An 11,931-nucleotide genomic window follows, 5' to 3' on the forward strand; every position below is an offset into this window, starting at 1 on the left:
GAGAATTTTTTTTTGGGTTAGACTTTCTTCATCCTGGTGAGTAGAGGCAGCGAAACAGATTATTAGGTCATCATGAAAATCATAAAGCTAGAGTTATAGGATTTTGTAAGTTATTTTGATAAATTATTTTATTTAATATTTAGGTTAAAAATATTGTTTGACTTCTAAACTTATATAACAAATTATAGCTTCACGCTATAGCTGGAACTTGGAGTAGACTCAAACCCTACTTGTATAAGATAAGATAAAAATCCAAGAGAATTCATATATTGAGCAGAAACCTTTCTCTTTCCCTCATGTAATGTTTGGTTTCCGGAGTCAATTAGAATGGAGCGACTCCGTCCGAAAGATTTTTTGTGGAGCCGGATGGTTCAATATTTAAGCTTAATTTTTATTTTTTTAGATCCACTCTATATACTATATATAATTAATCCAAACAACAATAAATTGAGAGAAAAACACTAGATTGTTAGACACAACACATGCCGAACTGAGCGTGCTCGTATCGTAGCAGATGACATACCAGGAACGGGAGCGAGACCAGACAAAAGATATACAGGCTGTGCACGAACGGAGAAAACGAAACGAGGTCAAGTTATAAGACGACCCAAAAGTGACCGAATCTTTTAAATCTCCAGCAGAACAACAGAACAGATCGGGGCATGCTGCCCTCACTCTCGCTCACCAACCCAAACTCGGAGCAGCAGCAGCTCATGCTCCTGTATGCCGGTGGTTTCTGACACGGCGGAGATGCAATTAGAGAGAGGGAAAAGTGCAACTCATGGCAAGTTGAGAGGTTTGAACCGGTCAGGATTTTGACTTTGAATTGAACCCTCAATTGGATTGCATTGCAGCTCCCTTCTCTCTGGTTGGTTGGTTGAGACTTGAGAGGCAGAGAAAGACCGTGGAACCGGTCCAAGATTCCCCCCAATGCTTGCTAACGGTAGCGGATCCCCCACCCCGACCCGGGACGCGGCGGTTCGTTCAACGGTCAAACAACAACATAACCAACTAGTGCCACCCAAACCGCTAAAGTGAAATATTGGACCGGACCCATGATTATATAGAGATCAACAAGACATCCATGGGAATCGGATGGTTTTTTTTACAGGACAAGTCGTTTTCGCCAACAATAAGAAATGATTCTATCTAGTATCTAGAAGATTACATATCTAGAAGATTTAAATATCGTAAATCGTTTATATATTAAGCTGATCACAGTTTGTCTCCCCCTTTAGCTTACATGTATAACAACTGTACAAACATGTCTGATTGGCTTCGAAGATGTCTTAGAGCATGTTTAGATCCATGCAGCAAACAATTTGTCGTCTAATTTTAGCATATTACCCTCCGAACACGCTAACTAATAAATTGTCTAATTGTTAGCTGGAGGACTGACAAACTGTTTGCTCATTAGCCATTTGATCTTGCTAATAGGTGCTAATGTATCGTATAAAGAGAAAAAGGGACATAAGTGAGCCGAGACACTAAATATATCCTGGATAATTGTTGGTAGCTAATTATTTGCCTGCTAATTGTTAGCCACTGGCAAATAATTAGCTAGGAGGATCCAAACATACCTTAATTATTTCTAAAAAAAAACATCTCCAGCCACCTGGCATTTAAAATATAGTTTTCCTTCATTTTTTTTACAGTTTTTAATATCACTAATGTAGCGTTCAGCTACAGGTCTTGAGGTTTTATCCAAATTACTTAAGAGGGATCGAGGACAAGTGTTTAACAGTATGTCGGATCAAACTCACTTCACTTGAAAAGCTCACTTCGCTTGAAAACCACACTTCACTTGCTTTAAGTAGGGCGGGCGAGCAGATGACAAGCCAGGACCCGACCCGGCAAGCGCGGCAGCCAATCGCAGCGCGGTCTCCCCGATCTGGGGCGGTCAAACAAATGATCGGCTTCCTCTGGTCGCCTCGCCTCACTTCACTTGAAATTCCTAGACGCAGACGCGCTTCCCACTCCGGCCCGGACGCTTGCTATAAAAACCTCCGCTCGCCATCCCGCTTCCCTCCACTCCACCACCACTCGTCCACTCCTCCTCCACGTCAAGCGAAGCCACTCCTGATCGCCGATCGCTCGCCAACTCACGCGGACCGCCCCTCGAGCTGCAACGACCGGCCTCCCTTGCTCCGGCTCCCACCGAGCCTCGATCGATCGCCGCAGCAGTCGCCAATGGCTGATGCAGTGGAGAGCCGCGGCGGGCGGGCGCGCCTGGTCTCGGACCTGGGCCGCGTGCAGGACCTGGTGCGCCAGCTCGAGCTGCAGCTGCGCGCGCCCGGGGACGCAGCCTCCGTCGACCTCTGCCGCCGCCTCGTCCACCAGATCGTCGCGCTCACCGACAGCTCCATCGGCATGCTCCGCTCGTCCCCGGACCTCGCCTCGCCGCTGCCCGCCACCGGGACCGGGAGCCCGATCAGCAGCGACGCCGCCTCCGACCACCCCTTCCGCGCCGCCGCCAGCGCCAGCGCCAGCCCCAAGAAGCGCAAGGCCACGGCGCGCTGGACCAGCCAGCAGGCGCGCGTCAGCGCCGCGGGCGGCAGCGGCGCCGAGGGCCCCGTCGACGACGGCTACAGCTGGCGCAAGTACGGCCAGAAGGACATCCTCGGCGCCAAGCACCCGCGGGCCTACTACCGCTGCACGCACCGCAACTCGCAGAACTGCCCGGCCACCAAGCAGGTGCAGCGCACCGACGACCACCCGGCGCTCTTCGACGTCGTCTACCACGGCGAGCACACCTGCAGGCCCGCCGCCGCCGCCGCCGGCGGCGGCTCCAAGAGGGCGGCACAGCAGCACAACCCGCACGCGCAGGCCGCGCTGCAGGGCCTCGCCGCGCGCCTCACGGTGGCCACCGCCACGGACGCCGCCGCGCTCCCGCCCATGACGCCCGAGAGCTGCCCCGTGCGGGGCGCCTCATCCCCGTGGTCGCTCGCGTCGTCTGTCGCCTCCGACTCCAACGGCTGCATGCACCAGGACGTCTCGCCGTGCCCGGTACCCGGGTACAGGGAATGGACCTCGGACGGCGACCTCCAGGAGGTGGTGTCATCTGCGTTCGCCGCCGTCTCGTCGGTTGCGCCCCTGCCGGTGCTCGACGACGAATTCATGCCTCTCGAGTGCTTTGGATTCGACCATACCTTCGACATTGACACCGCAATGCCAAGCCTCTACTATCCATGAGGAGAAGAGCGTCCAATACAAGTCGACATTATTGACACCGCAGTGCCAAGCCTCTGCTATCCATTAGGAGAAGAGCATCAAATACACGTCTGATCGGATCGGCAGCAGCCCTGTCGTCGTCTCCATGACAGGAGGGAGGAGCAGAGGAGCCTCTTCCTAAGAACTGTGCAGTAGCAGAAGCCAACAGGGCTTTTAGAACATCTTAATGAATAGCTTGTTTCATTACCTTTTGTTTCCTTCTTTCTTTACTTTTTTTGTGTCAGTTCTCAACTTGCTTGATCGGGTTTTGTTGATTTCAGTCAGCAAGATAAATGTTAAATTTTACTACTTACGGTGCAATCAGTTTCAATCTCATAAATGATAAATCATCTTCTCTTGAAATTGTTTCACTTTCATGTTTGCACACCACCTAACCTTAGAGAGCAACAAATCGTAAAACGCATTCAACGACCAAGTTAAAATCAAACTTGCAACATCTTAACCATAACATCCCTTCAGAAGTGATCATGAGAAACGAGTCCTGATTTAAACAAAACAATTGGGAAAAAAACGTTTCAGTCTTGTCCAACAACAGAAATGTGCAAGCACAACAACCAGTGGTCGAACAGCTCACATTGCCCCATCAGAGGGGAAAAAAAACGATCTCCTACATCACAGCTCAGGGCAGGCCTAATAACAGTTGTGGAACAATTATACTGGCATTCATATGCTCGATGGTCGCAATGCTCAAACATAGATAAAATGTAGCTTCTCACAAATTTATGTCCCGTAATAAATTCAATACAAACTATCCTGTCATCATCATGAAGCCTTCAACTGACCGATGCAGAAATCCTCGATGATATCGAAGACCCTAGTGCCATGCTGTGGCCTGTGGATCCAGAAAAAAGGAATGTCATAGAGCTGAGGAAGAAAAACAGAAACTAACTAGAGACTGAGTCCGTTCATGCAAAAGCATGAAAGTCACACTAGCAAAGGCATATTAGAGCATCTCCAACAGTGCCTTAAAACAGTGTCCTATCTTAAAATATAGACTCTAAACGGTGCTCTATTTTACAATTTTTTGTCAAAAAAATATAGAGCACTCCATGAAGTGACCCAAATATACTACACCCCATACTAGTGCCCTATCTTTGTTTTCTACACTATTCTCAATATTTTCTTTCCTAATAATATAATTCACTTCCAAAAATACATGATTTAGGGTTTAACCGTTGGAGCACAATTTGTTTTTAGTGCACTAAACACTTTGAATGATTTAGCATTTTAATTTTTAGGGCACTATTTTGAGTCACCTTGTTGGAGATGCTCTTATGACATATTCCAGTTCAGGAAAAGGCAAGGTAAGAAACACATGCTCCATCAATACCATCATTTCATTACATAGCTATCATGCAACTAGTGGTGCTTGGTGTGCACATAACAAAGTGGGCTAAATAAAGATCACTTTTGAATTTGGACACACACTGGGACTTCAGCTCAAAATGGAAACATGTTTAAGCTGATTTATCAATCTAGTGTGATTTAACATGAATTCTACTCTAGAGCAAACAAAATCAACAATAAAGACAAGCTTTGAAGTAGCATCTAACAGCTTTTATGGAATTATTATTTGTGTATAGTATTTCTGTACAAAATGTTAGTAGTAGCAATACCTGGAAAGGCAGTACAGGAAATTTAGAAAACTGACCATTTTTACCTATCATTATGGTGATACTGTCATTGCCCTTTTTCATTTCCCTTCAAATGTTTTTACAGAGTATCTAAAATGTACTCTAAAATGATGCTAAGGGCGTGTTTGAATGCACTAGAGCTAATAGTTAGCTACTAAAATTAGCTATAGAGTATAGACATCCAAACAGGCTAGCTAATAATTTAGCTATTAGCTAATAGTTGGCTAGCTAATTTCACTAGCAATTTTTTAGCCAACTACCTATTAGCTCTAGTGAATTCAAACACTCCCCAAGTCTTCATGGCATATTGTTTGTAGTAGGAAAAATAATGTTGCTAAATCTTCACTTATCAGTCCATTAGATCGCCATAACTTCAAAACGACAGCTAATAAACCAATATGTAAATGCATACCATGTAAATTTTGGATGACCCAAAAGGATGAATTTCTAATTTCTGAAGAAACAATTCCATGAAAGGCAGTGAAGTCTTGCTAAAAGAGGACTACCCCACCCCAGTGCGTGTCCCCTTTGCGACCAAGAAGAGGAAACAATACAACATCTTCTCATCTCTTGCATTTTTGCAAGACAGTTCTGGTACCTCTTGCTGCACAGGTCCGGGTTGCCTAATCTTTCACCGGACAATGCTCTTTGCAGCTTAGAAGACTGGTGGAGCAGGGCTGTGGAGAAGGTTCCCCGAGATCTCCAATCAGGCTTCAATTCTCTAGTAATTCTTGGCGCTTGGAGCCTTTGGCGTCATCGCAACAACTGTGTGTTCAATGGGAGGTCGCCGAGCCTAGCAAGTGTTCTCACCCTCGCTGGTGATGAGCTTAGGATGTGGTGTCTTGCCGGAGCTAAAGGGTTGAAATTGCTTTCAGCTCTAGTGTTTGTGTTTGACCCCGGGTGATAATCTTGTGCCTTGTTCAGAGTGTTTGTGTGTGGTGGCTGTGCTGTGTCTTGTGTCGTGTGGGTTGAGTTGTGTGTGTTGTGTTGTGATGTACCTTCTTCTATCTATTAATGGAAAGATACGCATATCTCCTGCGTGTTCGAGAAAAAAAAAAGGCAGTGAAGTGCTGAACCAATGAGGCTACGACAGAGCATGATATGAGGTATAAAGAAGCAATATAAGTTACAAACCCAAAAAAGCCCTCCGTGGAATCACCCCCAGCATTATTTAGAATGGCATCTCCGCCTGGATGTTCCTCTACATAAGGAGTGACATCATAGACCTGGTTCAACCACCAAAGATAAATTTAGAAGATCAAAATATTTGAATCTCCCTATTTTAATGCATAGGGGATTGAAATGGGAGAAACTGAAATGCATTTGTACAACCTTGTCCTTGATAATGATCCAACAGTCCTTCCTTGTGGAATGTTTAGAGATCTCTTCTGTCGTAAAGCTCCTAGATGTCTGAATGTAGAGAGACAGTAAAAACAAAAAGGAATGATTTCTTCAAACTATCTAAAATATTATCAGTATTATGGTGCAGATGAGGGGAAAATGTCTTGTAGCGTGCATTTGTAGGCTCAAGAAAACCAGCAAACTAAAAATGAAGAGTTTACCGTTCCAGCTCCTAAGTCGTTTCTCTTTGATTTACCTGCAATTCAAGAGTTGCTCAGATCCAACTAGGTCAAGCTACTTTAATAAATTACGCAACTTGTACCTTTATTTTGTGACTTTGGGATCACAAAGAGAGCTCCTAGTGCCAAAAGAATGACAAGTGAGATGATGATAATAATATCCATCTTGCTCCTCTAGAATTACAGAACTTTGCAGCCACACAAAAGAAGTGCTGTACTGAAAAAGATTCAATTAAGAACAGAGCCAAAAGTATTAGTTCCAGAGCGAGTAAAATTTATGTGTGGAGTTTGAATCAGTAATAAAGAAACCTGATATAACATCCTTGGTGAAGAATAACAAAACATGACAATGTCAGCACCATTGTTATTAAAACGTCGCTTAAAAGTCGTTTAAACGACAAAACGTGACTAAGAGTTAAAACGTCCGAACGTTTTACCAAAATGGAGTAGAACGTCCGTTTCACGCATTTAAACGTCGCTTAAACGTCCTCCGAGCGTTTTACTTGCGTTTAGGACGTTCTACTCGTTGTGGGCTTTTCCTTTCCTGGGCCAAAAGATGGAAAACCCCTAAGTTCCTAACGCCTAAGCCTTCCAGGCGGTCCATCCTCAACAGCCAGCTCCTACGTTTTAGGCTCTATTTTGATTTTGCTCAGTGACTCACTGAGTCACAGTGAATCATTCCTTTAGGTCTTGATATTGATGAGTTGGATGATGGTTACTGATCATAGATACTTCATAGATACAAGTTGTAACTAGTGTGGCTGAACTTGTGTTGAACCTGATCTGTTTCCTTTTATGCTATTTGGTTTGTGAACTCAAGTACTCAACTTATGTATGAACTTATTCTATATTTGAAGTTCTATGCAAGTCTGAAAAGACGTTTCAACGTTTAAATATTAAAAAGGTGGTTCATAACGTTTTATCGCTTTAATAACCATGGTCAGCACACTGCACAATGCAATGGTATTTCCATAAAGTCCATTGAGTCATTGACATAAGATACTATGAAGCATAGTAAGGAAAACAAACTAAGGCTAGACTATAGCCCCCTAAACCGATCATGTCATCTTTTGATAAGATGTTACCATCAATGCTAAATCGGAGAGAGAAGTGGGGGTGACATCATAGCTAAGATGATGGATGATGTTATTAATGATGCGTTAGCATAATTCTTAAACTATTTCCAGCAGACTCCATATCTCACTACCTATCTCACCCCCTATTTCAAACTCCACTCTGCAAACAGTACAATCTACAGTGCAAAACAATACTTTGCACGGTCGTTTACACGGCCTGCTGGAGATGGCCTTAAGGCAATAAGGCGAGCAACCCCTTTTTTACCTTTTAAGCGGAAAGGAGTAAGACGAGGCAACACCTTACTCATATATAAAGATAGGAAGATATAGATTTAAGGCGAGGTGTTTATATAAATATATAAATATAATATACATATTTGCACACAAAATTAGGTCTTGAACACTCTAATGGGTATCTAAAGTACAAAACTCAAAGAATTCAGCAATTTTTTGAATTATAAATTGTCAAAAGATGTTATATAGAAAAAAGAAGTGGAAAAGGAAAGGAAAAAAGAATGGTATGGACTTTTATTTGGTGGCCCATCTAGAAGCCCATTAATTCAGCACAAACCCAGATTCCAGCGCAACCACACGTACCCTAACGCCTAACCTTTTCATTGCTCCAGCCACCAGCAAAGGCACATAGCGGCTGTCGATTCTTCATCTTCCCCGCAGGCTCGCAGCACCAGCATTCCATCCTCCGCTCCCTCCCCCACTCACACTCAGCACGCAAGCTCGACTGCGGGGTCAACAGCTACCCATCCCGCCAGTAGCCTCGCACCCTCGCCTCCAATCCTCAACACACCCACATTAGCACAATAACACAAGTTCAACTAATAGCAAGTCGACAACCGCAGACAAAGTGGAATGAGATGTCTAGTAGTCCACAATCGCAAACATAACACCAAAACAACTAAAGTGGAATGCAATGCAGAGGAGCGGCAGACGACAGCACATACTAGAGGAGCATTGGGGCATATACCAGAGTACCAGACGAGTAGGCGGGCAGCAAACGTCGGTCAGCACCAGCCAGAGGAGGAGCAGCAGAGACCAGAGGAGCAGCAGACATCCGCAAAGGCCAAAGGAGCAGCAGACATCGGCGACAGAGGAGCAGTGGACCAGAGGAGCAGAAGATGACGTCGGCCGGCGGCGTGGATTGGTGCAGGCGCGTGCGTCGGGAAAGCTGGGCTTCAGGGTGGAGCATCCTGAGCCGACGGCACGTGCATCAGGGCAGAGCTAAGCCGACGGCGCGGCCGGGCACCAGGCGACGGCGGCCTGGAGTGGCGTATTGGCGGCACCGAGCAGCTGGACTGGAGGCGCCGTGGCGGCTGGGAAACTGAGCAGGATAGGGCTATTGGGAGTGGTTAGAGAGATGGGTTGTTGGACTTATTGTCTTAAGACTGGGCCGGGACAAATGTCACGGGCTAGGGATAAAACATTCGAAACGTGACATTTCACTACAAATAGCGTTGAAAACTAAAACATTATGTTTAAACATCATAAAACGGCGTTTTACAATGAATTCTAAAACGTTCGAAACATGATGTTTCACAATGATGAGCAAGCAATTAGCAAATCAAATTACTTTTCAACGCATCAAATAATGTGACAAGGATTTTTTTGCTTCCAACCATTGTTTTATGCCTAGTATTTTCTTTTCCCTCAATGTCGAGCTAATGTGTCTGAACTTGTGATGGCGACACTAGCAACTTTCCAATAAAAAAAGGACTACATCAGGGATCAGCATTGAGCCCTTATTTATTTGCTTTGGTGATGGATGAGGTCACAAAGGACATACGAGGGGGTATCCCTTGGTGTATGCTCTTTGTTGATGATGTGGTGTTAGTTGATGAAAGTAGGGAATGGGTTAATAGGGAAGCTAGAGTTGTGGAATCACACATTAGAGTTGAAAGGTTTCGGACTTAGTAGGACAAAGACTGAATACATGATATGTGAATTTAGCGCAACTATACATGAGAATGGAGACGTTACCCTCGATGGGCAACTAGTGGCTAAGGAGTCTTTTCGGTATTTAGGATCAATGCTACAAAAGGATGATGACATTGATGATAATGTTAGGTATAGAATATCAGCCGATTGGTTGGAATGGCGTCATGCGTCCTCTATGACAAGAGGATATCACAAAAGCTTAAAGGTAAGTTCTATAAGACGACGATTCATCCGGCGATGTTGTATGGTGTTGAATGTTGGTCGACAAAAAGATGACATGTCCAACAACTGAGTATAGCAGGGATCATATGTTATGTTGGTTTTGTCGACATATAAAAAGGGATAGAGCTTAAAACAAAGATATTCAGGATAGGGTCGGGGTGACACCCATCGAGAAGAAATTGATTCAACATCGGTTGAGATGGTTTGGACATGTTCAAAGGAGACCTCCTAAGGCGTCGGTGCGTAGAGGGGTTTTAGAACGGACCGATATTGTAAAAAGAGAAAGAGGTAGGGATCGACCCAAAATGACTTGGGACAAGGCGGTTAAGAGAGATCTTAAGGAGTGAAATATCTCCAAGGAATTAGCTAGGGATAGGTGTGCTTGTAGACTAGCAATCAACGCACCTGAACCATGATCTTTGTCTATTTTTTTGTTTACCTTTAACTCTACCATCTTTCTTTTATCTTTCTATTTTTGCTATCCTCATTTTTTGTGGGTTTCATCTCTAGCCTACCCTGACTTGATTGAGACAAAAAGCTACATGTTGTTATTGCAAAATCGATTGAAATTATATTCTGTTGGGTTGAGATATAACGGTATAGTGGAAAGAGATATCTGCAATTTCACCACCACCGACAGTGGGTGACAGTGAGTTTCGCAGTCGCACAATGTTTTGTGCCTTTGTTCAGTTAGATAGTACACTCAATAGGTGTCCTTGAATCGGGTGAAGATAGCATAAATACATGTTCAGGGACAGTCCGGTCAGGAAATCCCACTTGGGTCTGAGACGGACCACATCTAGCCTAACTGAAAGGTACAGAAACGACTTGCAGGAAGCAAGAAAACAAGCTGGATGGGTTCGGACGTTGAAGCAGCTATCCCAATCGCAAAATGGGTTCGACTGTTGGAATGAGAGCTACTATCCCAATCCCACAAAGGAAGATCCTGATTAGAGAACAGTATGAACAGCCCATCCAAGCCAGACTTACACAGCTAGGCTAGGGATTCCTTACCAGTAGTAGAAGAAGAAGCCAATCCGGGTGCAAAATGGGATGGGGATGTATGGATCTCGCTCAAACGCACGAGGGCGGCGGCGCGAGAGCGGGAGGGAGAAGTGCGCCTATGAAGGCCGAAAGGGACACACGGCAGGCCGAGTGCCTGCGTCGTGTGCAGTTTCGTGTGGATCCGCGGACTGGCTCTACGCGAACCGTTGGCAACGCTGCTCATGTCCTAGACAATTTTCGTTTATTAGGCGACGTTGCAACGGGAACCTATAATAACACGATAACTTATATATTGTCGGGGACCATAATTAGGGGTACCCTCAAGACGCCTAATTCTCAGCTGGTAACCCCCATCAGCATAAAGCTGCAAAGGCCTGATGGGTACGATTAAGTCAGGGATCAGTCCAAACGAGTGACTCGATCACGCTTCACCCGAGCCTAGCCTCGGCCAAGGGCAGCCGACCTCGAGAGACTTCCGTCTCGCCCGAGGCCCCCTTTTTATGGCGGACACATCACCGGCTCGCCCGAGGCCTTGGCTTCGCTCAGAAGCAACCTTGACTAAATCGCCACACCGACTGACCAAATTGCAGGGGCATTTAACGCAAAGGTGGTCTGACACCTTTATCCTGACACGCGCCCCCGGCAGAGCCGAAGTGACCGTCGTCACTCCACCGCTCCACTGGCCAGTCTGACAGAAGGACAGCGCCGCCTGCGCCACTCCGACTGCAGCGCCACTCGACAGAGTAAGTCTGACAGGCAGTCAGGCCTTGCCAAAGGCGCCACGGCGAACTCCGCTCCGCCCGACCCCAGGGCTCGGACTCGGGCTAAGACCCGGAAGACGGCGAACTCCGCTCCGCCCGACCCCAGGGCTCGGACTCGGGCTAAGACCCGGAAGACGGCGAACTCCGCTCCGCCCGACCCCAGGGCTCGGACTCGGGCTAAGACCCGGAAGACGGCGAACTCCGCTCCGCCCAACCCCAGGGCTCGGACTCGGGCTAACACCCGGAAGACGACGAAACTCCGCTTCGCCCGACCCCAGGGCTCGGGCTCCGCCCTGGCCTCGGCCGAACGACTTCCGCCTCGCCCGACCCCTTGGCTCGGGCTCGGGCTCGGCCACGGCAACGGAAGGCAGACTCAACCTCGGCTTCGGAGGAACCCCCACGTCGCCCTGCCTAGGGCACAGACCGCCACGTCAACAGGAAGCGCCATCATCATCCTACCCCGAATCGACTC

General features: G+C 46.5%; 2 protein-coding genes across 2 annotated transcripts; one reads left to right on the plus strand and one right to left on the minus strand.

Annotated features, from left to right (window-relative positions):
- Positions 1-2,040: 2,040 nt before the first annotated feature.
- Positions 2,041-3,526, plus strand: LOC100284462 (uncharacterized). The gene has a single exon (NM_001157357.2). The coding sequence runs from the start codon at positions 2,191-2,193 to the stop codon at positions 3,190-3,192; it is 1,002 nt and encodes a 333-aa protein (NP_001150829.2). The 5' UTR covers positions 2,041-2,190; the 3' UTR covers positions 3,193-3,526.
- Positions 3,527-3,713: 187 nt separating this feature from the next.
- LOC103643306 (cytochrome b5-like) lies at positions 3,714-10,874 on the minus strand. The gene is made up of 6 exons (NM_001301572.2): positions 10,708-10,874; positions 6,529-6,662; positions 6,428-6,462; positions 6,198-6,275; positions 6,000-6,091; positions 3,714-4,063 (listed from the first exon to the last, which is right to left on the minus strand). Exons 2-6 carry the CDS (start codon positions 6,608-6,610, stop codon positions 3,994-3,996), a joined length of 357 nt encoding a protein of 118 aa, NP_001288501.2. The 5' UTR covers positions 6,611-6,662; positions 10,708-10,874; the 3' UTR covers positions 3,714-3,993.
- Positions 10,875-11,931: the final 1,057 nt, after the last annotated feature.

Source organism: Zea mays, chromosome 1 (assembly GCF_902167145.1).
Source record: "Zea mays cultivar B73 chromosome 1, Zm-B73-REFERENCE-NAM-5.0, whole genome shotgun sequence".
Lineage (NCBI taxonomy): Eukaryota > Viridiplantae > Streptophyta > Magnoliopsida > Poales > Poaceae > Zea > Zea mays.